This window comes from Heterocephalus glaber, unplaced genomic scaffold, assembly GCF_053883595.1.
Source record: "Heterocephalus glaber isolate CG9 unplaced genomic scaffold, H.glaber_assembly_v1.0 deba00001594, whole genome shotgun sequence".
Classification (NCBI taxonomy): domain Eukaryota; kingdom Metazoa; phylum Chordata; class Mammalia; order Rodentia; family Bathyergidae; genus Heterocephalus; species Heterocephalus glaber.
The window spans coordinates 5,493,069-5,520,706 of record NW_028258369.1 but is presented as its reverse complement, the minus strand read 5'-3'; the positions used below and the strand labels follow the sequence as shown (position 1 = coordinate 5,520,706).

The 27,638-nt window shown below is 36.2% G+C and overlaps 1 protein-coding gene across 4 annotated transcripts in view; it reads left to right on the top strand.

Moving 5' to 3' along the window:
• Window positions 1-27,638, top strand: part of Pola1 (DNA polymerase alpha 1, catalytic subunit) — a 303,336-nt gene that overhangs the window by 156,408 nt on the left and 119,290 nt on the right. The window contains exon 35 of one of the 4 annotated variants that reach the window (XM_021250181.2): window positions 7,351-7,823. The exons of the other annotated variants lie outside the window; for them this stretch is intronic. Coding sequence (XP_021105840.2) covers window positions 7,351-7,662 — 312 coding nt within the window. The 3' untranslated portion in view covers window positions 7,663-7,823. Of the gene's footprint in view, window positions 1-7,350; window positions 7,824-27,638 lie in introns of those variants that run through there. 4 annotated transcript variants of the gene reach the window in all.

The following is a 27,638-nucleotide window of genomic DNA, read 5'->3' as shown; positions in this document are numbered from 1 at the left end:
CGGTATATGAAGTTCTCAGGTTAACACAGTATTTATGGTCATGAAAGCACTGACAAATTAAGCTCTTGTTAGTCAGTCTTCTATATTTTACGTTACACAGTACTTTAGATTTCAGTATATGCCTGTTCCTAACTCAATAGCCTTAATTTGTTTTCTCCCAGAACCAAATACAGTGGACCATTGACTTATGAACTCCATTGGTTCCCACAGGCTGGTTGTAACTAAGTCAATACAAGGAAGATCTGGATGTTTACCTGGGTACACACTATAGATAAAAGACAGGTGAATCTTCCATTAACATAATTAACCCAAGTTGTTCGTATGTCAGGCCGGTTGTAACTTGAGGGTCCACTGTATCAGGCAGAGAGGCATTGACCAATAATATTGTTATGATGCAGATAGCATCCTGCCTAAATTTGCTTTCATTGTCCTGCTAGAAGAGTTTATCTCTAATAACAGAATGTGGCAAAGAAAGGTGGGAGGTGTTACCTTCTCATTCCTGCTCTGGCCTTATATTTCCTCTTTTTGTATTAATTATGACAGAAGCCATATTTTTAATCTCTTTTGGATCTACTTTTATGAGGAATTTGAAATTAATGCCCCGAGTATTAAAACAACCATCGACCATAATATTCGTAAGCCAGAGATTCAGTTGGAACTATCTATTATCAGAAGTGCAATGAGGGCAGAGTAAAAAAGTGGCCAAAATGCTTTTGCTCCACAAAAATATGCACCCATTTACCATCACGGGCAAGCACCATGTATGGTGTCCAACGGTGCTTAGGAAAGGGTACACGGAACTAACTTAATAAATAAACCTGATAAATTAATGTAAAGCTGCCTCCCCCTCCTCGTCCCACCCCCATCACCCATGTAAATCACTAGCAGGGCTATTCATTGCCATTGTCTTTCATTTTTCAACAGAATTAGATCATGCAGGCAGATCTGTGAGTTTTGGAGCCATGCATGGTGTTCAGTAACTCTCTTGCTTTGCTGCAAATATTCAATGTTCAATAACCCTCAAAATTTCTCATTTCTTGCCTGTGGTGATGTGGGCTGATAGTTTTTAGGTTATAGGTTGCAGTGTGCAGGAGTGTTACAGGTACATTAGTTCAAAATAGTTTAAACTCCAAGCAGTATTGCAATTATTGTTTATTTCCTTGCCTCTGCATTTATATTTAGAGCATTTAAAAAGAATAAATTAAGTTTCTTTTTTGTGAAGACTCTAACAGCATAATTATAAATGGTACAAAAGGCATGCAAAGAAGCAATAGATAGCCATCCCGCCCATTCAGCTTCACAGGCAGCTCAATCCGTGCTGCCCAGCAGTGCTTCAAGAAGGGTAATTTCTTTAGGAATCCTTAGAACTCATCCTAAATCTTATTAAAACAAAATGAAAAGAACATATTGAGAGTTAGTTTTTTTTTTTTTTGCTTTATACCATTTGATTGAGAAGCTAGGCATAAATGAACACCGACCACACCAATATTCTAACGTCAGGGCCCATTGATGGCAAGTTGGTACATTTTTATTAGCAAATGGCCAATTTTTTTAGGTAGGTCAAGCAAGCTACTTTTGAGTCTGGTGTAACATTTTGCTTCTATGCCATGGTATGTTCTCACAGAAAAACTAAGAAAAAATTCAGTAATGGTTGGTGTAGAATCTCATTTTAAGTAAATTTATTAGTGAATAAATCCAAGTGAATAACAGGTCAAATCCAGTCCCCTAAAACATACCAGTTACATATTCTATGCAAGCAGTTTATCATGGTATAATATTAGCTGTTGTAAAGTTGTTCTAATTAAGCAAATAGGGTCACATAACAACTTTATGTGCCACCTGATTTTTTCCCATTTTAGAATGACCAATATATACCTGTACTTTGTATATTTATCAGAATACCTCTTTATCTTTGATTTTATTTAATCATAACCTTATGACATGGACCCTGTTTGGGGAGGCTCTGAACCCCAGTGCTATCCCTAGGAACTAAAATGGGACCCACACCAAGTTCTTAGGCACCCAGACCACAGAGAAAACAACATGTTGTCTATTGAAAACTGACCCAGAGCCACCAGCAAGACCTCAGCTTGGACCATAGTCTTTCTTCCTTGTCCATGTCATTCCCTACATAGGTAAATGCCCTTCTAAGTTTTTTGTTGGAGGTAGAAGTAATTACAGCTACAACCTTTTCCTTTCCATCTCCTGCATTCATTCTGAAGCTTAGTACTCACTCATCAATTATTAGACCAGCCATTGCTAGCCTTATAACATTTTGATTTGTACTCATAGCCCTAGTTCAGAGTCCCTGTCCAGTCTCTTACCAGCTCTGTAACTTGGGCTACTTATTGAACTTCTCCAAGCCACAGTTTTCTAGCCTATGAAATGAGGACCTGCCCCATAAAGTCACAACGAGGAGTATATAGAATAATGTACTTAAAATGCTTAGAAAATGCACAGAGAGAGCCCATTATTAATGTTCATTGTTCTGATAAGAGATATAGTGAGTAAACATGGCTTGGCTGTGTTTCTTTGGGTGCTCAGAACGCCCAGAGATTTAGACCTGGGTCAGTGCCTTACTGCCCCTGTCCTTCTGAGATGTCCTGCTGTAAGCTTTCTTACTGCTCTGCCTCTGCCACTCAGTCAGAACGGTACCATAGTGTGCTTCCTCTTGTCTCTCCTTTCAGTTTGCCAATGTGGGAGTTGTCTTTTCATTGTTCATGAATAGGTCTCAAAGTCGGTCTTGGGAAAAGGACACTAGGCTCTAACTCCTTCAAGGCCCAGAACGTAGTATTCTGCCTGAATTAACAGGTGCTTGGTAAGTTTTATTGAATGAGTTCACAGTATTTTGACAGGTCATTGATATCAAATGACTCTCCTGGGTCACAGATAGCAGCTAGACTGTGACCAGACTTAGGGATTCCAGTCTAGAGTTTTGCCATAATATTTGGGAAGACAGCTAGCAATGATTGTCCACTACCCACCATCTTCGGCTGCAGTCACTCTTACAAAAGGGTGGATGAAGAGCAAGCATTAGCATTACAGCCTAGCCCAGGTCACTAGGTGTCTGGGGCATGAGTCCAGAAGGCCGATTATAGCCACCCACTAATATAGACTAGTTAAGCCATTGAAGGGAAGCACCATGTGTTGAACCTGGAGTTTCAGCACCTCCTGATACAGTTTGCCTCTAAAGGGAAAATTGGAGGCTTTTTGAAATGCTGATGAAATGCCATAGGAATTGTCAAATATCTGAAAACAAGTGGGTAAAAACAAGAAAACTACTTGTGCCAAACCAGTAGAATTCCTTTCTTCAGTTTGATTTCTCTAATCTTGTGTATTTAGGAAAAACTCAACTCCAGATCTAACTCCAGTTATCTAGAGCTACTATCTTATAGTAAAGTAAGAAATTGAACCAGAACAGATTTCATTTAACCTTTCAGAAGTGAGATTTTCACACCATTGACCTTCTTGACTTCAGGGAGCAAAGTGGAACTATCAGTTCTCTGCTGCACATGTCAACAAGAGAAGAGGAGCTTGCCCTAGGTGATGGCTCTCTTTTATATTTGGCTTGCCCAGAGAGCATACATTAGGGTTTACAGGTGGAAATCTTTCTTTTACAGACAGCTGCCAATGCCAATTTCCAAATGATCCTGTCCAGCTTAGTCTTGCTGTAAATGGAATAACCGTATTTCTATGTGGATGAGGATTAATTCAGCTCCCTTTCTGAGGCACCATGGAAAAATTCTTAAAGCCTGGATTAATGATACTACAAGTGATAAAAATTAGAGCATCTGTCTTTTCTGAATGATACCTATTGGTTTGTTTTGTGCTGGGCATAAATCGGGTAGCTTTACTGTATGTTCCTTCCAACACCTATAGTATATGTTGGGGAGCCTATGGCATGTGTGCCACAGCAGGCTGAGGAGCTCTTGATGCACCTGGAAATCTAGCTTAGCTTTCAGGAGCTCAGCCTGCCAGGACTGCAGGCTCCATCCCCCAGCAAAGATGTGTTCAAGAATCATGGCAAAAAGTAGCTGGACAGAAAGAAAACTGCCCAGGGTTTAAGTCTATATGTATACTAAGACTTTAGAAACAGTGTGGATGAAGTCACAGCTAATCTTAGGGAGACAATTTCTTCTAACCACAGGTTTCTATCTAGTGATGTGAGGGAGCCACTTCCCAGGAATTGATCAGCAAAGAAGGATCAAAGGCGAGTCCAGAGTCAGGAGAGACCTGTTTGAGATTGCCCAGAAAAATGGATTGTCTTGCTGAGTGTGTGCACTAGTGTAACACAGTCGTTCTCAAACCTTTTGGTTTGCAGGACCCCTGCACAGTCTTAAAGTAGTAGATGCCAAAGAGTTTTTCGTTTATGTGGGTTTTATGCATTCATATTTCATTATAAATTAAGAGTTTAACAGCTGGGGATATAGCTCAGTGGTTCTGGCGCCTGCCTCAAAAGCGCAAGGTCCTGAGTTCAATCCCCAGTACAAAAAAAAAGATGCTAAGAGTTTAACAGAGTTATTAACCCATTTATAAATAACAATAATCCTATTATATAACAAAAATACTTTATGAAAAAGCACTTTATTCCACAGCAAAATAATTTAGTAGGAACATTCTTGCTCTTTTACATTTTTGTGAATCTTTCATGTCTGGCTTAGAAAACAGCTGAATTTCATATCCACTTCTGCATGCCATCCTTTGTGATCTGATGTTGGTAGAAATATGTGAAGAAAATTCAACTTTACACAGCTACGTAGTTGGAAAAAGCGGTTTTAATAGCCTTTTCTGTTTTTTTGTGATTATTTTTTTGTCACTACACCAAATCTTAAAATGAGGTTATTTGTAGTGTAGATTCTGAAAAATATCAATAATCTTTTTGTAGTCTGGTACATTAATATCCATTGTTCCGTCTTGTACTTTGAGATTACCCATGTGTGATTTTGTAACGTTATACATTGGTCATATTTAGAAAATATTTGTTTACCAACTTACTAATATTTTCCAAATGTTGACACATTTTATTATACAACTTCTAAAAGTTTTTTTGGCAGTACTACAGTACTGGGGATTGAATTCAGGGCCTTCACACTGAGCTATATATATATATATATATATATATATATATATATATATATCCTTTTTATTCTCTTTTTTTTTTTGGTACTCGGGATCAAACTCGGGACCTTGCACTTGCAAGGCAGGCGGAATAGCCTTTTTATTCTTTATTTTGAGACAGGGTCACATTTGTTTGTAACACCACCAGCCTCATCAGAGAAGACTGTAAGTATTGGTAAACTGTTGAGCTTAATACAAATACTCCATGGAAAGCTGCAGTTTTATCATTGGTAACAAATACTGTCGGTTTTTCTTGAAGTGATAGCTCAGTTGGTTCAGTTTTGAAAGTAGTGTTTGCTAGATACCCAGATCTGAATAACCACAGCTTGTTTATCAGTTTTTCTTTCAGGTAAAAATAATGGTCTTTCAACAAAGCAGTTAGTGCACTTCCCAGCTCTTTTCCCAGGAGTGCTTTTCCTGGGCACATGCTAATAAGGTATATGTCTAGGGTTGAATTATAATAAAATTTTACTCTCATCAAGGGCATTCATCATTATTATTATTATTATTATTATTCTCATTATTTGGTACTGGAGATTGAACCCAAGACCTTCCCACTGAGCTATACCCCCAATCCCCCCACCTCCATTTTGAGAGAGGGTCTTGCTAAGTTGCCCAGGCTGGGCTTGAACTTGTGATTCTTCTGCCTCGGTCTCCCAGAGAGCTGGGATTGCAGCATGTGCCACCACACTCAGCTACAAGGGTGTTCTTCAGAGAAACTAGTCTAGTTATTTGTTTGTTATTGTGAATGAGTGCCTCATGGTGAAGAATACAATCACTAATAGTACAGTTTGGGACTGCTGTCTTGATTGATGCTAATGTGCCAAGAGCTTTACCCATCATTGAGTTTGCACCATTAGTGCAAATGTTAACTCAGTGGAAAGACCAATAATGGCTTAGTAATATCCTGAAAGTAGTTGTGGACTTCAAAAGCTTCACTTTCAACTCTAGCAGTTTATCTTAAAGGAATTTATCCTAAAATTTATGTGCAAGAATTTACGTTGAGGAATAATTTTTTATAATAGTGAAAAATTGGATATAATGTAAATACCTAAGAATAAATGATAAATTATGGCATATCGATGGCATAGTATAAATTACAGTCAGTTGAAATGATATTTGTGAGAATAAAGACAGAGAAAGGCGGGGGAGGATTGTAAGCATGAAGCTAGCCTGGGCAATATAACAAGACCCTATCTCAGAATAAAATAAAAGGATGGAGATGTAGCTCAGTGCTCTCTGGGTTCAAGCCCCAATACCACCAAAGAAAAGAAAAGGAAAGGGGAAAAAAAGACAGCAAAAAATGAGAAAAATATTAAGGAAGAGAAAACAAATTAGTATATAAGGAATGATTCATTATGTGATAAACATACTGTGTACATAGAGACATGTGTCTAAAGAAATAATTAGAAAAACAAATACACTAAAATGTTAATAATGATTATCTTGAGTGGTAGGTATATAGGTGATTTTTCATCTTTATCTTTACATTTCTGCTGTCTTAAGTGTTCTACCGTGAGCATATGCTGCCTTTTAAGGTGGGGTGGGTGTTGGCTGCAGTTTGAAATTTTATTTTTAAGTTTACATACAGTAAAATTCACTCTGGTATAGAGTTCTTTGAGTGTTGACAAAGACATAAAACCATGTAACTACTACTACCACAGTCAAGATACAGAACAGGGTCGTATTTTCTAGCATTATCTTCCATCTGCCACCATAGGCTGCCCATCCCAGAGAAGTGCAGAAGGAAGCTGTAATCTGTGTGTTTCTGTGCTTGATAAGGAGTGGGTAGGTACTTAATGTTTAAATATAAAACAAAATTCTGAGGACAGTTTCCTCAAAGAATGTCAGAGAAAAATCTTGACACTCCCGCTGGAGTTTTACCATGAGATATTTTAGCTCTGAGGACTTGGGGAAGAAAGCTGTCATATCTTCAACTCACTACTTTAATTGGATCAGGAAGATAGATCCCCTCCAACACAAGCAACCATTGCAGCCTCAACTAATTATATCCACTACTCCTCATTTCTAGAAATTAGACATAGGTATTAAGTCATTTAAAGAGATAATTTATCTTTCCCATACTCAAATATGCATCTGTTTTAACCTACCTGGCTCAATTCTAGCTCATAGATAGATTCATGCACCCACCACGATAATCAAGATACAAAACAGTTTCATCCCTTAAAAACTCCTTCCTGCTATTCCTTTATAATTTCACTCTCCCTTCAGTGGTGCACCCACCACAAGGATGACCCTCCTCCTCCTGAAGATGATGAGAACAAAGAAAAGAGAACAGATGATATCCCTGTTTGGGACCAAGAATTCCTGAAAGTTGACCAAGGAACCCTTTTTGAACTTATTCTGGCAGCAAACTATCTACACATCAAAGGTTTGCTTGATGTTACATGCAAGACTGTTGCTAATATGATCAAGGGGGAAACTCCTGAGGAGATTCATAAGACCTTCAATATCAAAAATTACTTTACTGAAGAGGAGAAAGCCCAGGTACGCAAGGAGAACCAGTGGTGTGAAGAGAAGTGAAACGCTGTGCCTGACACTAGCTCTATAAGGATTGTTGCAAATACTAGTTGCACTGCTCTGTTTATAATTGTTAATATTAGAAAAACAGTAGACAAATGCAGTGGCAAATCAGTTGTACTAGCATAATATTGTTCTCATTGCATGTTAGTTTCAGTACAGATTCCAAACCAATGGCTGAATTTCTTCTAGTCTGAGCACATATTCTGAATAAAACCGAACTGTGGGTTCTCTGTAGAAAGTTGACATTTTGAGCTTTCCCTCTTTTTGTAAAGTGATTTCTTCCCAGTTAATTGTCCAGTTGACATTAGTGAGCTTTTAAAAGTTGGCATTGTAAATAAAACAACTTGCAAAAAGTTTTCTGAAATAGAATTAACAGAATATTATCTTTATTCAGAAGTTGGAAACTGGAAATAGACTACTTGAAATAACTGTTCCAAGTGGGGTTATTTAGGATGTCTTCCAGCCTCCAGAGTCAAGCAGTATCACTGGTATAGATAGGCCTGTAGGTAGCAGGACTCCCTTAGTTGGATCTGAGGTCTTATTTCACTTGTTTTTAAATTTTTTATCTTCTCAGCTTTGAATGTGTTGCCTAGGGACTCGGTTACTACCAAGTTTGTGGTTTGGGGGAGAAATGTAACTAGACAGTTTGTTAGCTTTTCAATTAAAGACGACTCTTTAAAAAAAAAATTCACTCTCCTTCCCACTCCTAATTCTTTCAACTCCTAATTCTGTGCCTTATCACTAGAAATTTGTCTTCATATATGGGTGTATCAGTTTGTTGATCCATTTACCCACTGAAGGATATTTGGATTATTCCTAGTTTGGGGAAATTATGGATTCAGCTGTTACGAACATATCAGATTATGCACAGGTTTTTGTGTGAACATAAATATTCATTTCTCTAGAATGAACACCCAAGAGTAGGATTACTTGCTCATAAGGGAAGTATGTGTTTCATCATTTAGGACATTGCCAAACTATTTTTCAGATTGGTGATGTCATTTTTCTTTCCATCAACCGCATATGCACATTCCCGTTACTGGGTATGCTCATGGGCACTTGGTATTACTGGCATTTTTTTTTAGCTGTTTTTTCTTTTCCCTGGTACCAGGAATCAAACTCAGGACCTTGCACTTGCCAGGCAGGCACGGCACCGCTGAGCTACACCCCCGGTCCTTTTTAGCTATTTTAATAGATCCGAAGTGCTATCTCATCGTAGTTTTAGTTTATATTTCCCTGATGGCTAGTGGTGTTGAACATCTTTTTCATGTGCTCACTTGCCATCTTTGTATTCTTTTTGGTGAAGTGTCTCAAGTTTTACCACGTTTTTTATTTGAGTTGTTTGTTTCTTTACTATTGAGTTTTGAGAGTTTTTATATATTTTAGATACAGGTTCTTCATTGGATGTACAATTTGCAAATACTTTATTCTAGTGTATTGCTTGCCTTATTCTTTTAGTAGTGTATTTCACAGAGTAAAACTTTAATTTTGGTCATCCAGTATAGTAATTTTTTGTTTCATAGATTGTGCTTTTCATCTCATGTTGAAGAACTCAAATTTTATATCTAAAGATGTGATCCATCTTGAGCTAATTTTTGTCTAAGGTGTGAGGCTTAACAAGGCTCATTTTTTTCAATTGGTCTATGTATATCCAGTTGTTCTGACAGTACTTAATGCAACAACTGTCCTTCCTCCATTGCATTGTTTTTGTACCACTGTCATAGAAAATTTGAACATATTTGTGTAGGTCTATTTCTGGACCCTTTGTTTTTTTCCATTGATTTCTGTGCTTATCCATTTCCCAGTACCACAGTCATGATTACTATAGCTTCATAGTAAGTCTTGTGTAGTATGATTCCTCCTAGTCCTCCATTTTATTTTTTTCAAAAATGTTTTAGCTATTCTAGTTCTTTTGTGTTTCTGTGTAAATTTTGAAGTCAGTATGTCTTGATCAGCAGCAACAACAAAAAGTCTTGGGCAGGATGTTTATTGAAGTTGTATTAAATTTATATCATTATTGTTTCTTCATTTATTTAGTCTTTGATTTCTTTCATTAGCATTTTGTAGTTTTCAGCATATAAATCCTATGTGTATTTCATTAGATTGATACCTAAGGCATCATTTTGAAAGGAGCTATTATGTTTTGTTTTAAAGTTGGGTTTCCAATTGTATACTATAAAATATGGAAATAATACAACTTTTGTACTAGTATTTCTGTAGTTCAGAAAGTTGCAGGTAAATCATCTGTTTCTCAAAAGGGTATTGAGGACCTAAGAAATGTTAAAAATAAAGATAACTTATGTAAATGCATTATCAATATGTAGCCCTTGAAATTTATTTTGTAAACCTGTATTTATTGGTCCATATGTCTGGCCACATAATACTGCCAAATTTTTAAAATGCCAGCTTATATGTGTAATGTCATTTGTAAAATCCACAGATTTATATAAATATATGTGTGCATATGTATATATATCCTTAGAGAGATTTCTAAAAAGATGTGTAATATACAACAAAAATCCTATCTGAGTGATGAAAGTTGTAGGTGATTTTTTTTTCACATTGCTTTTCTCTATTTGACTATTTCATAATAGAAATGCATTGTTTTATCAAAACAATAAAGCTGCTTTAAAAAGGAGACATAAAACAGTGAATTGTAATATTATCCTCACCAATGCATGAGGATAATGGCGATACAGTTCCTATTTTGGAATTAAGTACCTGCATACTAGAAATCTTAATATTGCCAGAGTCATTTTAACATTCTAAACTTTTACATGAGAAATCGAAGAAACCATGTTATGACATAGGGAACATTCTTAGAATATCGCATTTGGAATTTCTTTCATTCTCACATTTTTTAAATCATATGCTTGTCTGTTTACCAGGCAAAAGGGGAGTGGGTTTCAACCTTGGCTGCACAGTAGAATCACCTCAGCAGGTTTGATTTTTTTATTTTTAAAGAGTATTTGATGAATAGCCTTCTCTGGAACACTAGATTAGAATTTCTGAGAGTGGGGACAGGGTGTCAGTACTTTTAAAAGTTCTCTCATGTGATTACTAAATTCATCAACACATCTTGTTGAATTCTACTGTAAGGTACAAGAACCACTGGGCTGGAGGTATACCTCAGTGGTACAGCACTTACCTAACATGCTCAGGGTCCTGGGTTTGATCTCAAAAAAAACCCATTGAGTATTTTAAAATGTTATTTGTATTGGCTACATATGAAAATAAAAGGTATGCATGCTTTCACAATATATCAAGTTGATTGTGTACTTATAAATGAGAAGACAATAAAACTTTTAAAGCACGATGAGTTATCCTGTATCCAAAAATAATTTTATGAAAGCAAAAACCCCATTGCATCTTTTAATATTTTCACATTCTTAGTGAGAATTTATCATCCTTATTAAGCCTTCTGGTATATTGCTGACACTTGACAAATGGCAGATAATTAGCATTGCTCAACCTGGTCTCTGTTTTGGGTATGATTTATAAACTTAAGTGAAGAGTATTTGTGTATACAAATGTCATCCTCCTTGTATCTCTTCTAGGAGAAGTACCATATAATGATGTCATTATATTTAATCCTGAGTATACCGAGTTACGGTCTTTTCAACCTTTTAAAGTGGTTCTAAGAGCTGCAATACTGCCACCACCCTCCTAAACTTGACAATGACTCATCACGGTTTTTTTCTTAATCTGTCTTAAGGTTCCCATCTGTAGGAAGTGCCTAGTTTTGCATAGGCCTAACATTCCATGAACATGGCCCAAAAGTCAAAATGGGACAGTCCCTAGACTGTATTTTGCATTTCCCAGTGTTCCTCAGAGGAATCAGATAACAGAAAGGGGACTCCGCAACTTTTTGTATATATGGGAACTTGAGTGAAATACTGGACTGTCCATCTTTTGAAATATTTTGGCTTCTTCAGCGTTCCTGTGGGAACTTTGAAAATCTTGCAAACTACCCAGGCATAGATAGTGGCACAAGCCTGTAATCCCAGCACTCCGGAGGCTGAGGTAGAAGGATTGCTGTGAGTTTGAGGCCAGCCTGGTTACATAGTTCAAGGCAAGACAGAACTAGTGAGACCCTGTGAAGGGAAAGGAAATGAAAAAAGGAATTAAGATCTATTATGTACATGTACTAACTCCCCACAAGGAATGTAAACACTACTACAGACTTGTACTAATAAATAAAAATCTATATTTAATGGGAGAACTATCAAAAAAAGAGAAAATTTTGCAATCTGGTTTTACTTAGCTATCCATCTATAGGTGCTATCAGGACTGTAGATGGATGTTTGGATCCTCCTCCCTAAACACTGGATCGTTTTTCCTCTCTCACCCACCAAAAGTAAAATGTCTTTAAGAAAGAGACAAGTGGGGCCAGGGATTTAGCTCAGTGGTTTTGCCGCCTGCCGCGCAAGTGCAAGGACCCGAGTTCGATCCCTGGTACCAAAAAAAAAAAAAAAAAAAAGAAAAGAGACAAGTGAAATTAAAAGGAGAGGGGTTCCGGTATGTTAATATACATTGTATATTTTACACAGTGTGTTGCCATTTTCAGAGCATTTTCTTCCTCACAATATTCTTCATGTTTGTAGAGCAGTGACCTCAGTATCTCCCAATCCAAGATAACAGAAGCCTGCAAAGTGTCACACATTGGATGTGTGGTGTTATAGTGTGTTCTTCTTCCTCTCCCATTGCCTTTTGTTCCATTTCCCTGCTTTAATTTAGTACTTGGTTGTCTCATCCCTAGGTTTCTAAGTGATCTCTCTGACTTGGTCTTTTCCCATATTGGTTCATTTTCCACACTATTTCTAAGATTATCTTTCCAAATCAGAGTAGAATGTTATCTTCCAGCTGAAAAACATATCCTGTGGTTGCTTGTTTCTTGCAGATTAAAATTCAAAAATCGTGAAGCATTGCATTAGAGCCCAGGCCAACCTCTCTACCTTCTTCTACATCCTCACTGTCCCCCAGAGAGCTTGGTATTCCTTAAAGAGCCCGTGTGCTTTGCTCTGTCTCTGGGCCTTCACTTCTGCTGTGTCTTCTGCCTAGAACCTTACCCCAGCATTTATCATACACACACACACACACACACACACACCCACACACACCCCTTGTGAAATTCTTCTTCTGCCTTCAGTGGCACCATCTCTAGAAAGCTTTCCCCACTTAACTCCCAGCAGAATGTCTTACTCTCTCCTTTATACTCCCATAACCCTTTGTACACACCTCTATGATGGCATTTAACCAGCAAGGTGATTGGCTGTCTTCCTCACAGGCCACAAACTATGCTGTGTAGTGTTGTGTTTAGCTTCATGTCATCCGAGCAAAGCATAGTGCCAGGAACATGGAAGACAGGACTTGTTTAAGCAAATGCATGATTTTTGGAACCTTCAGGAAAGCTGTGGGTACAATATTTATGTTTGATGGAATAGCTACAAATTCTTATATTATTAGCGATTCTACAGCTAGTGCACATATTTTCTAGAATGTCATTTTGTGTGTGTGTGTGTGTGTGTGTGTGTGTGTGTGTGTGGTACCAAGGACTGAACCCAGGAAGCACTGTGCTACCTTCCCACACGCAGCCCCTTTTAATTTTGAGACCGAGTCTCACTAAATTGTCTAGGCTGGCCCAGAATTTGAGATCTTCCTGCCTCTGGCTCTCAAGTAGCTGGAATTATAGGCATACACCACTGTGCCCAGTTTAAAATATCATCTTTAATCTCTCATTATCTAAACTTCAGTCATCTTACCTTTGGAATCTGTAAGAAGTTAAACTTACTCTTGCATTACACATATACACAGTACATATTTTTACCTTAGTTTCTTTGCATTTCTTAACTTGCTTCTTGAAACAAAGGTATGGTGTTGATCAATAATTTAATAGCACTATTCCTTTGATGACTAGGAAACTGGCGCTGTCTGCCTCCAGGGAACGGGGCCTTGTGCATGAAAGGCAATCATTCACTCTACCGCTGAACTACATTCCCAATCCCATAGTAAAAGTGGACAGGGCCAGAGATTTAGCTCAGTGGTGCCGTGCCTGCCTCACAAGCATGAGGTCCTAAGTCCGGTCCCCAGTACAAAAACAAAAAAACTGAACAGTCATATCTTTCCTGTTGCCACCATAACTAAATATTCAAACATAGAGTTTTGAGAAGCCCTTAACACCATGTGTATTTGGTTTTCTGCGTTTTTTACCTAGCCCTAGTATGCACAAATTTACTTTTACAGAAAGAAGGGAGATGGGGCCTAGTTGGCTTTGCCACCTGTCAGAGTTGTTATGTGTGTGGATCATATGCTCAGTGGTACTGATGATGTGTTTCGGAAAATCAGTATAAGTAGGAGTGGCTGATGATAGAATGTGAAATTTCAGGCTTCTGGTAGGGTAGGGACCTCAGTAAAGCTTATCTACATCCAGTCCTTTAACAATTACAACTTTCTTCCTCTTCCATATGTAATTAGTGATTGTAGTGCATCTAAGTACTGACAGAAGATGTAGTTCAGCAGGAAAGTACTCTAAACGTTTATAGAATTGTACAGCTTTGACTTCAGGGAACCTCTCTTTATCCACTTTCAAATGGCCATTTTCAATTTTTGGAAGATAACTTGAATATGTGATACAGAATTAAAGGTTTGGCCAATATCAATGCAGTGTCATTTACAGTCTGAAGTTGGTAGTAGAAGCAGCTTGGCAGGAATAAGCTAGAGCAAAGGAATGGACATGAGTTTAGATGATCTTTTTTTATCAGACCATTGCGAGAAGGTTGATAGAACAGCTGTATTTTTTTTTTTTTGGTACCGGGGATTGAACTCAAGACCTTGCGCTTGTGCAGCAGGCGGTGAAACCACTGAGCTAAATCCCCGGCCCCAGCTGTACTTTTTTTACTCCTTTTCTCCTTTTTTTTTTTAAAAAAAACTGCTAGGAATGCAATTTGCAACACTTGGAACCTTATAAAACACAACCAACCAACCAGGTAACAAACCAAAAAGAAATCATTGAGCTCATGTGCTGGAGAAAGCTTTGTCTGAGCAGACTCTGCCTCCTTGGCCAGCAGTGCCTCCTCTTTCAAAATCTTATGACACCATCCCTATACCTCCATCTTCTTTGTTTCTGTTGAGGCCCAGAGTCAGTGTGTTTGTATTTGTGTTTGGCTTTACCATCAAAGTTGTTTTATCATGCTAGGACCATGTCTTCTTGACAGGAGACCCCCCCTCTAAAACACCTATTACAATGCCATAGACCTGGCAGAAACATGGTTTTATGTGAAGTCACACTTACTAGAAGCATCTGAAGTTTCATTTCTGTATTTATAAACAAGTGCATTGTAGGAATGACTTATTTGCTAAATGAATACTTCACCTGGCTCTTGGGCAATCCAAAGTTAATGTCTGATATCCATCATGACATTTATTTCATAGAAAAGATGGACTGTTTGTGAAAAAAATTAGGATTTGGTAATATTAAAATGAATCAGTTGCATGTTTTGGAAGTTTGAGGAACTTTTCTATCTGTTGAACTTCTAAGTAAGATACTTATGCTATCTAATTGTTGCTCAAAGAATCTGTTTTAAGCCAAATTTTGACCTGCATAAATGATACTGTAATGTTTGTGGAAATGAATTCTAAGCGATCTTTATTTCCTTTTCTATTGTGGAGCTGAATTCTCCCAGCAAAGATTATATAAAATGTATACTTGCATTTTGTTTATATTTTTATAAAATTTGGTTTATGATCTAGGAGCTTTAAAACTTGATCATGCTGGTTATACACACACACTTTTTTAAAGTCAGGAACCACGCCTTTTCCTCTAAAGTAGACAAACAAGCAGTATGAAGAGATGGATTTAAGATGGCAAAATTGTTGTATCTTCAGCTGTGTAAAAGAAGTACGATACCTTGGACCAGAAAACGTATTAGCGATGGTTCGGTTAGTGACTGCAAAAGCAAAATAAATCCCATAGCGTAAAAAACAGTTCCACATGACAGCGTGTTTGGCTAGTACTGAACATCAGAATTTAAAGACCAGTAAAATATGTTCTGCTCCTTTGTGTGAAACTACATGGTGCCATTGCTTGATTAAATTATGGAGAGATCTGGTCAGGTCTTGTTACTCTTTTCCAGGAGAAGTAAGGGAGGAGTATTTGTCATAATCCTATCAAAAAAGTTGCCTTATTTCTCCTTTTCAGTCCTTTCATTGCTTTTGCAATGTCCTTGCAGGATGTGCATTATTGTTTATTTTGAGTGTAGATGGTTGATCACTTTTTACTGAAAACCGGTAATGTAACCAGCTACATGCACTGGGATATTTCCTTCCCTCTGTTAGAGTTACTCTTTAAACAATCTCTGTACATGCAGAAAAAAGATACCGTTAAAGACCCCAGATTGCAAAAGCAGTGGCACTTCTTCTGAGAGCTTTGGGGCAATCCTCTGATGTGTAATTGCTTTTACATCAGTCACAAGAGAGAGACAAGAATGCGCTTTCCTTGAACTTAACAGTTTGGGCAATTTTCTATAATCCAGTAAATACAAATTGTAGCTTGATTATTCATCTACATCTGTCAACCAAATTTTAATGGATGAATGAATGAGTCAACTCTATGCATGAAAATATACAAATGTGCAAAATATGGGTCTAATTACCAGGCTGCTGAATTTACACAAGGTCAGGTAAACAAGGCACCAGTGTAATGATTATTAATTGTTAATAATGCCTTTGTGAAAACATTCACGTTTTCCTTCTGAATACCTGTTTGTTTCTCTAGTCATTTTTAAACTCTGAAAATTTTAGCTGGTCTGAGAAAAAAACAAAAACATTTTTACCCTATTTTTATCCTTTTCCTATAATTGCTTACTAATTATTTTAGAATAACAGGTAAAATGTAATACATTTTTCAGCACTGTATTGAAAAATCACAATTTAATGTGATGGTGAGAGAATTAAGGGAGGTAACATACTCACACAGCAGAATGAAATAGCTGCTCTCTTTTGTCTCCACTGAAGGGAAGAGCATGTCCCCCCATCCTCCACCCTCTTTTCAAACCTAGTCGACATTCTAAAATACAAAACCAAGGTGGTAATAAAGGAAAGGAAATCAAAGCAGGCTTTTTTCCCCTCTATTTACCATAGTAAGTCAACATTTGACTCTGTCTTGATATTCTATAAAATGAATGTTGGGGAAAAAAAATATCAATGAGTAGTTTCCCATCGAAATGCCCAAGGGCCGAAATAATTGAGGGAGTACTTGCTGAGGTTTTTCTTAGTTCAGTAACTCTTGATCACTGTGCAGTTTTATAGCTGTGCTATCATTAAGGGCTCTCCGTGTCTGGACGGACACCCCCCTCTCCCAGCTTTAACCCAAAAGTCATAAATTGTAGAACTAACATGTCGTCTGCGGGTCACCCAGGCGAAAACACTGTATCTGGAGAAATCTATCTTGCTGCCACTGTGCTTCAAAAATCTTTTGAATATTTTGCATTAATGGTACTGCTGCAATCTCTTGCTGGGCTATCTTCTCATCTTCCACATTCAGAAGTTTTTCTCCATAGCTAATCTAAACATTCTACTCTCTGTTCTAGGCCTTAACTTCCTGCTACACACTTGTGTTCAATGTTACAGTATCTGAGTATACTTACTTTTTTTTCCTGTAAGTAGCAGTCATATCTCCCTTTTATTTCTGTTCTGGAACTCTGATTTTTAATCATGTGAATTAGATTACACCAGATATAAGCTATGTTGATTTGAATAATTTTTTTACCTTAGATCTGTAGGTAGTACATCCTATCCTATTAAATGTATCACTCTAGAATATAACTGAGAGCAGTTTGTATACACTTGTGATGGAACAGTGGCTTACTTAAATCTATATAGAATGATAGCAAAAGATAGCGTATTAGACATAACATATGAAAGATAGCATATGAGACATTACCTGCCCTCACAGCAGACTTTTCCATACATCAACACTGTCAAATCATCATTCTTCTAGGCAGACCTTGTTTTCTTGTGGCTGTCTTTGCTACTTGCCATCTCTGTCTGTTTAAATTCTCAACCTTTAAGACCCAAGGTCATCTCACTTTTTGGAAGCTTCCTGTGGACATCACAGCTGTGGAAGGTTTTTTGTGCTCTGAATTCCTAAAAGAACTTTGAATGTTTAATTTTCAATTTTTAATTTAATTTTAAGTTTCTTTGATATAATCTCTTGAAGTTACATTCTTTTATTTGGCAAATCATTTTGTTCCCTGTAAGGTTGTAGATTTCTGGAGAGCAGGAGAAAGAAGAAAGAATAATATTTTTAAGCTGTTGTAAAACACTTTGCTAAGCATTTTTTACATACATGATATCATTTAATTCTTGTAACAGCCCTGGGAAGTGGATGGGTTTTTTTCCCATTTTTATAGAGAAGGAAGCTGGATCTTGTAAAAAGAAACTCAGCCAATGTTAGAAGGGTAGTACACTGTAGAGCTGGGGTTTAAAATTGGTTCTCTCTGATTCAAAGCAAAAATCCCTATACTCTTTTCAAAAAGCCTCCTCTATATAAAAGAGTGACAATTTGCATCCTTGTCTGTCAAGTTACTAGAAAGTTCAAAGAACAAAGCAGGTGTTCAATAAATGATCGAATTTATGACTATGGAAATCTCAGTAGCTTCAGCTTCATTTCTTTTACCCATCTGCTACTGGTAATGTGAATTAGCAACAAAATAGCCAAAGCCTTGGTAAGGGCCCTCTATTCTCAGAGGGCTAGTACAGGAGAGGTTGACAATTATTCTCTCACCTCAAGACTACGTACTTGAGACAAATTCTTTTTTATTTGTCTGTTTTTAAGCTTTTCTCTTATTGATCCCAACATTCAGGAGTATTGTTAAATGTTTGCATTTCATTTTAAGAAAGTAAATTTCATTGTAGTGGCATGAATAATCTGTTTCTGTCAATGAACTAGTAGAACTCCAGAGATTTAAAACAGTACACATTCTAAAATGTATGTAACCTAGGGAATATTTTCCCTTTGGCTTGAGTGTTTACTCCAGGACTAAACCTGGGCACTCACTAAAAAGCTGTGGTCCTATTAAATTCAATTTAGGACCCAGTGCTGGGTTGTAATTATGTTTATAGATAAGGAAAATTTTGGCATTATCTCTCATAGAAAATAGGCTGTTGTACATTAGGGTGACTTTACCTTTTTATTTAAAATAGTGAGTTTTTAGTGAGATGTAGTCCTTGTCAAAGAATAATTATAAGGATTAAGAAGGAAGATTACCAACCAAAGAATGAAAATTTCAGTTTGATGAGCAAAAGCAATGTGACTGAGCTCGGGGATGATGAAAAATATGATCTGTTTTAAGGATCTGAGCTTTCTTTTTACCATGTTCTGTGCATATTGATAAGTTCAGCCTATTTTACAAACAGTTACTAATGCCATAATACATTTTCCCATATCTTCCAACTGAATTTTTTACTATTATTGATTGAAGATTCAATTGAGAAATGTGTTTAGAACCCTGCTTTCTGTGGTAATCACAGAAGTCAGTGGGAAGACAAGAAAATTGTATTGAAAGAAATTGTGTGCATGTGTGTTTTGTGTTTCAGCATAGATTATCTCTGCCAAAATAACAGCTGTCATTTTGTTCTTGTTATATTAGTGACCTGTAGCTTACCACTACTCCTTTTGCCTTAGTTTTGCTTCTGACCACTGGCTATTACCATCAGCAAGACCTTTTTAATTGAATGTCCAAATTCAAACGATTCTTGTCCTAGTATCAGTGTAATTTGATCCATTTCAAATCAGAGAGCCCAAAGTTGTGACCTCTCACCCCAACACAATCGCCCTTTAACATTCAGACTTTGAAACTTCACTTCTGTTTAGAATTTCATATCATGCCCATCCTGAGGGGAAAAGATGGAAAATGTATACACCGAGCCTATAGGACTTCCTGCAGTGCTTATTAATCCTTTATGGATCATTTGAAATGTTTCTAGTTTATTTAAGCTTTGCTGCCTGTATCAGATTGTTCCTACGAAAAAAGAAAAAGTGATCATGCTTTGAATTTTTAAAAATGATCTCACTTTCAAGCAAAAGCACTTTTATGCTCCATTAAAGTTGAATTTGCCAAACTCTTACATCGCATTAACACAAGCTTTACTGGATAGATAAACGTGTTGTTCAAAGACTGACTTGAACTTTACCAAACTGCATATTAAGATTTTTATCTTTATACTTATTTCTTAAATTATTTTAAAATAGACTAGTAATATAGATTTGCCCAAGTGTACTATACTTTAATGATGAAATAATCTTTATATCTGATTTAAAGTATTAATATAGATTATAAACTAATTATTTGCATATAAAGCACGATAAGAATATTTTGAACAGTTAATTTTGCATTTCCATACATTTTTATGTAGTATCAGTATCTCAATGACAGTTTTGATTTTCTTAAAAATTTGTACAAGCAATTTAGTAATTTTGAGTTATTTTTTACTAAAGTGTATGCATCTTTGTATTGAGGCCATCCTGTTAAGTGAAATAAATAGGACACACATGTGTAAATACTGAATAGTTTCTCTAGTGTGAGAAACTGAAAGTGTAAATAAGGATTAAAATGATTAAAATGAATAATTGATAGTTTGAAATAGGAAAAGGTCCAAAGGTGTAAGGATGGTGGGAGGGGAAGGGGAAAGGGAAGAAGGGAAAGGAAAAATTATGAGAAAAGAAAAAAAAATGGAAACAAAATCTATGTAAATAGGGAAGGGTGGAGGGGGTGAAGGGCACACAGGTAATGGGGGGAAAAACAAGAACTAAGATACATCATGTACAGGTACAAGCACCCAATGATAAATGTAAATGTATTGTATACCTAAAATGTACCAATAAAAGAATTTAAAAGAAAAAAAAAGCATATGCGTCTTTGAAAGTTTAGTCTTTTCTTTTAATTTCATCCATTTCAAATTAAAGAGTCCTAAATTGTGACCTCTCACTCCAACACAACAGCCCTTAAAATTTTAGTGATTTAGCCAATAAAATGACTTGGTTTTCCCTTTTCTTTTTTCGGTGGGGGGGATACTGGGGATCGAATTGAAGACCTTGTGCTTGCGAGGCAGGTAGTGACACCACTGAGCTAAATCTCCAGCCCCTCAGTTTTCCCTTTTCAATTTATTGGTCTTAAAAAGTATGCATAGGACATCTTCCTGTTTTCTATGAATGATAGTATTTCACTTTTTATTTTTATTTAAATAAGGTAAGTGAACTCTGAAGCATTTAACTTAGAAATAATCTTTGAATATGTATTCTTTTGACCTAAGGTTACTGAGAAAGTTCTAGTCTCATTTATACCTTGTTCCTTGGCTTGCTAAAACAATTGTAAGGAGTTTTTTCATTTTTCCATTTGAGTCTCCTTGGCCTTCAGGCTTTAATTTAATGTGTTTGTTCTTCAGAAAGAATGTAAGCTAGTTTTCTACTTGAAATGTCATAAACTTGAGTCATTTGTAGGAAAATGGATGCATCTTGAGACCACAATGTTAAGTGAAATAAATCAGACACAGAAGCTTAAATATCACATGGTTTCTTTTAAATGAGAAACCCAAATTACAAATAAAAAGCAAAATAAAAGATAGGTAATAGGAAGTAGGGAGATAGATCTTTCTTAGATGGGAAGGGGACCAAGAGATGGAGGAAATGAGGTAAAGGGGATGAAAAGGAGAATTGAGATGTGTTGTGTACATGTACCAGCTACACAGAGAATGTAAACATTGTGTACTGCAAACATGTACTAATAAAAACTGGAGAAAAACATGAAACATTTACAAAATATGATATTTTATCAAAAACATTCATGTTCTTTTTTAAAGCAGTAATTTACATCAACATTTATAGTGAACTTGAAAAATATTTTAATGGTAACAAAAATATAATTTAATACCAAGCTAAATCTTTTTCAGCTCTCTTAGATTCTGCCTTTTTAGCTATTGAGTCACTGGGGTTCTTATTAAGAAGGAACATACATTTTCAAGAAATTACTTTTTTAAGGCAAACAGCAAATTATATACACAGAGGGAAAGGAGAACCTTTTATCTGCCTTGTGGAGGGAAAAATTCCAAACAGTTATATGAAGTATTTAGCAAGTTATTTTAATGTTACAGCTTTCATTTCTGCGAGATCGATGGTACCTTCTTAGTAAGAAACTATATTAACTTTGACTTCCAATGTAAAAATCTGCAGTAAATTCATTTTTAACTAATTCACTTTCTTCTTGTCTCCTAGTATTCCCATGACCTTTCAGAAATGTGTAGTTCATATTTTGTGCTGTACAATAGCTGCCCATTAGATTGCAATGAATAACACGACGTTGAATTATGAACATAATGGCAGTTCTCTGTGGCATTTCCAGTTCACACTTATTTTTCATTTGCTAAATTCGTAAGTGGAGATATTTTAATGTTGTCCATGTTAGGGAAGAGGTTAAATAACGCCGTGCTTCTCTTCATGGGCAAACAGGAAGAGTCGTTTTGTGGAAGGTTCTATTCTCAAATATTCTCATTCCTGGGTCAGGATAGAAGATGTGCTTTTTTTTTGGAGTTTTCAGACAGGGCTTACAATGAAAATACTTCAAAAACTCAGATGGTAAGAAGATTCCTGTATTATATGATGAAACTAAAAATCATTCTAGGATAAGAAACTTGGGACATAGTATTACTTCCCAAAGTCATATGCTTTGAGAAGGCCTGAGAAGAGGAAAATGCAAGAGACTAATAGAATCTTTCAATTCTCTAAAAACTCTTTGTTTTTAGCAGGGAGCCTAGTTACCCACAAGAAAGTGGGTGATGAGGGTTTTTTAGGTTCAAATATCATCTTTCTAAACATTATTTCATTTGAGACTTACCTTTCATTAACCAACAAACCATATCTTTTGGTCATACATTCAGTATTTATTTAATTTTATTATCATTGAGTTGTCTGCTGTGAAGGGACAGAGAAAAGGTGTAGTGTTTTCCATTTTCACAATTCCCAAGTTATCCATCACTAAGCGGTGCCTCCATAGCAACCTGATGAAAATGTATTAAACATCCCTTAAAGAAGAAAAACCCACACACTACACTATATTGCAGGAGAAAAGACATAAGCTTCTGTACATAGGAAATGTACTTGTTCACAAAAGTCTTTTAAGGTAGTAAGAGACACTTTATCTTGCACAGTGCTCACAGTATCATCCTACAAAAGACAGGGTAGTGTTACTTGCAGTACCCATAGGAACGTACTCATAGGCTTGCGGGGTGAAGGATTTGCCCGAGGCACATGACCACTGCAGTAGTAAGAGCAGAGCCTGGCATTGGCTCCTGCCTGTTTTGCCACAGGTTTGCTTTATCTGCCTCCTGCTAGGGGGATATGGTGAAGGAAGGCACAAAAGGGCTTTTGCACTCTGACAGCCATCTTTGCTTGAAGGAAGCTGGAGTATTCCACCATCTGAATTACTCTTTATATCAGAGTTTAGTTCCATCAGTTTAAAAACTTATTTTTTCAGTCTGTAACTGAAGTGTATCAGACACTATCCTAGGCCATAGGGGTTCAAAGCAGAATGATACAATCCTAGCCCCCTTGGCCTAAAAGGATGGCTCTTCTGTCTCTTTCTTTCATCCTCAGGCTTTTGTCCTCTTTTATATTAGCAAGTTTGGACCTCTTCCTCTTCCACCTGAAATCATGCTCATCATCTTGAACTCCAAATCTCCCCATAAAAAAGAGTCCCAAGTCCAAAAAAAAAAAAAGTCCAAGTGATGCATATGAAGCTATGGGTTAATTTAATCTAGTGTGTTGTTTTCCTTGGGTAAGCATTTATTTGAAGAAAGTGATTGATGCAAATATGTCAAAAATATAACCCTCTTTGGGGTGTTTACTTTAAAAGTCACTTTAAATATTATTTTGATAATGGTATGGGCATTATTTTGATAATGGTATGCCCTGGTATGGGCAGCCAAAATATAGCCTGGTCTACATGAAGGACAGATCCTTTCTGCTTAGGGAATCAGTTTGTCAGACATGATCTTCAGTGTTTTAGTGACACTGTTAGTGTAGCAGGGAAGTGGAGAGTCTTCTTCATTTTATGCTGACATGCAAAGGGGTTTTGTGTGTTTGGTAACTGTGTCAGGTTTGTGGCCAGTTAGCATAGTGTCTCAGTCCTCACCTCCCCAAAGAATTCATAAAATTCATTCTATTATAAGTGGCTTTCCCTCCTTGATGATAGTTTGAAGTCCAGCATGTAGAAATGTAAGTCTCTCTGTTGGCTTCTGATGTACCGAACCTTCTGAGAGTGTTCCCAAGGAAGAAGAGTTGATTAGATAGAGATTTCTCTGTTCTTAGTAAATTAATAACCTACTCCAGCCCCATTTTCTGCTTTCCTGGAGGAACACTCAGTGACAGTACTTATGAAGCAAAGTCAAATTCTTTAGTTTTATTATATAAAACATCAGATGAAGAGCTTAAGAGAATTTTTTTTTGGAACATCTCCTATGCCCCAGAGTGGAATCAGAAGTTGGTCAGTGGGCTTAGGGACATATATGGCTAGAATCATCTGAGCATCCAAAGGAGATAGTTCAGGCTTGCTGAAGATGGTGAGACGTAATAGATTTAGGGGCTAGCTAAAATTTGATCAAGAGACTTGGGGAGCTGAACCTAAAGAATTTTTTAAACCTGTTTCAATAACATGAAACTATCTCCTATGGTAGAAGACATTTTCTTCAGGAATCTTTCCCATAAGCTTTTTGCAATTTAGAAATTATAGCTCTTGGAAACTGTATTAAAATCCTTAGTGCCAGGCGTGGTGGCACACACCTGTAATCACACCACTCGAGGCTGAGGCAGGAGGATCACCATGAGTTCAAGGCTAGCCTAGGTTACATAGTGAGTTGAAGGCCAGCCTGAACTACATAGCAAGATCCTGTCTCAAAAAAATACAATCTTTAGTAATTAAAGTATTCAGAAAGATATATTTTGGGCTTTGAAAGAGGAAGCATAGTGTGTGCATGGTCAGGATATAGCAACTTACTGTATATTTACCTTTCATCTTTCATTCTAGCACTCTACCTTAGCCTGGTCTTTATGTTTGATAACAGTATGTAATTCAGTCTCGTGATTTATCCTTCTTAAAACTTATTTGAATAAATACCCACCTAACACAGCCACACCATGGAGGATCTGCTGTAATGGCTCACTGGGTGTCACCCTCAGAGTATCTGATTTTAAGTCTAGGAGGAGAGTGTAGAGTAATTGGCATCTCCAACAAGTTTGCAGGGTGCTGATGCTGCTGATCCAGGGACCACACTTGAAGAACCACTGCTCTAGACATTCACTGACATATACTACTCAGCCAGGAGCAGTTGAATGAAAACAGTAATAATAAATTCCAACTTAATAATGGTGGAGTAATGAGATTTAGTTAACCCATTTATACCAACGATTGCAGTTTTTTAAATTTTTACATGAAATTTATATATGTTATCTAGAAAAATTCAAAGAACAAAAATATGAAGAGAAATAATTTTTTTATGTTCCATTGTTACGGGCATTCCAAACATGGAATACTGGGCATAAAAGGATTAAGAGAAAGTGCTTTCAATGAAAGGAAAATGTATATATTTTTACCAACCTCATTTGTGAAGTTTATCGGAAACCTTGTGTTCACTTTTAAAAATATATAGAATTAGACACTAGTGTAGGCATTAGAATTCATCTAGTCTGTTGCAACACTGTTCTTTGTGAAAGAAAAGTCTGAGGCCCTTCAAATTGCGATCTCTCCTATGTCATATGTGGGTTTTTAAGGTAAAACTAAGAGAAATGATTGATTAATAAAGTTTAAATAAGACCTTTATTATGAAAGAATACTTTTAAGAGGATTAATATCCTAAATATGAAGAAAGAGTTTTAAAATTTAGCCATTTAATATCCTTAAATTAATTTCAGAACCAGTATTGATCTTAGGGACTCTGACACAACAGTCTCTGTAGAATCTTTAATTATTTTAATTGAATTACTTTTCTTCAGTTGCAGAGATCCTTGATTCTTGGGTCTACAGCTGAAAATTCTTAGAAAATTTGTTGCTAGTGGCAACCCAGTGAAAATGGTGATCATTATCATGTTTTGAAAGTATTAGTCATTGTAACTAGATAAGAAAAAGAAATATATACAAACTGAAAGATTAGCCATTGTAATTAGATAAGAAAAAGAAATTCATAAAAATTGGAAGGGGAAGTGGGAAATTATTATTTACAAATTATTGTAAACCTGGAAACCCAATGAAAACCCACAAAACCATCACAGAGAAAAAGAATACATTGTTTACTAGCTATAAAATTAATATTAAATCATTAGCTTTGAGCTATACAAGCAGTAAACAGTTAAATATAGTGAACTAAATCCCACTTATAAAAGTGACTTAAAAAGATGAAATACATAGAAATAAACATATATATATGAATATATATGAAGAAAACTTTACTGCTGAAAGACCTTAGTAAATGAAATTTTTGTGTTTTTGGCTACAACAGATCAGCATTTTAGGATTATCAGTTGTCCTTTAAGTTTATCCATAAATTTAAAGCTTCTTCATTTTAAAAAAAAAATCACAGGAAAATTATTCTATTAATTTTTTCAATGTTTTAGGAGTTTAGGATAGTTAAAATATTTTGGTCCAAAAGTATTTGGTGATTTTTAATGGAGCTAGTATAGAAAAGTCCAGAAAGAGATCAAAATTGCATTTAATATTTTATAAAGGGATAGTTCCTATCAGTATGGAATCATCATCTGAGAAAAAATGTAGTTGAATTTCTCCCTTGCTCTCTATGCCAAAATAAGTTCCAGATGGATCAAAAACTTACCTAGAAAAGGGTGCTATTAGAATAAGATACTTTTAATAATCTTGGAGTTGGGAAGACTTTTTAAAAATAGACTTTTTTAGAACCGTTTTTTGGTTCACAGCAAAATTGAGAAGCAAATATAGAGATTTCCCATAGACTCCCTGACCCTACATGTACATCACCTCCCCCATTGTTCTACATTGTCCACTACAGTGGTGGGTTTGTTAACAATTGATGAACCCGCATCAGCACACCATTATCAGCCAGAGTCCATAATTTATCTTAACTTTCACTCTTGGTATATATTTTGTATGTTGGGGAAAATATACAGTAACATGTATCAACCATTATAGTACTGTGCAAAGCAGTTTCACTGCCATGAATATCCTGTACCCCACCTGTTTGAGAAGACTTTTGAAACAATAAAAAACAAATTCAGAATTCAAAAAGAAAAATATTGATTAATTGGCCACAGATTTAAAAATAAGAATTTCTGCAGGGCAGATCTATGCACATACATACCACAAAGTTTTTAAAAATTATGAGCTGGGGAATATGTTTGTAATCCATGATATATATTTATATATATACAAACATATATATATATATACACATATATATATATATATTCCCTTCACATATAATGCACTTGTGCAAATCAAGTAGACAAAGACCAACCTAATAGAAAAATGAGTAAAGGACAGGAACAGGCAATTCTTAAAGAAAGAAATACGAATGGCTTATAAACATAAGTAGAGATGTTCAAGCTTACTTTTAATTAAAAAAAAAACTTATGACTGCTATTTTTCATTTGTCAAAATAACAGAGATCCAAACTTTAGATAATACATAGTGTAGGTAAGGGTGTGGGATAAAGAGCACTCCCATATACTGTTGGTGGGGAAAATGGTATTTTGGATAGCAATTTGGTGACTCTTTTAAAATTTTAAATGAATATGCCATTTGACTTAGCAGTTCCCATTTGGGTATCTCTCCATATAGATGTACAGTACTTGCTCTACATCAAAGGTAACTGTGGTTAGTGGTAGAGCACTTGACTAGCATGCATAAGGCCTTGGGTTCAGCAGTGCCCAGTACCACCAAAAAAAAGAAAAAAAAAAAAAA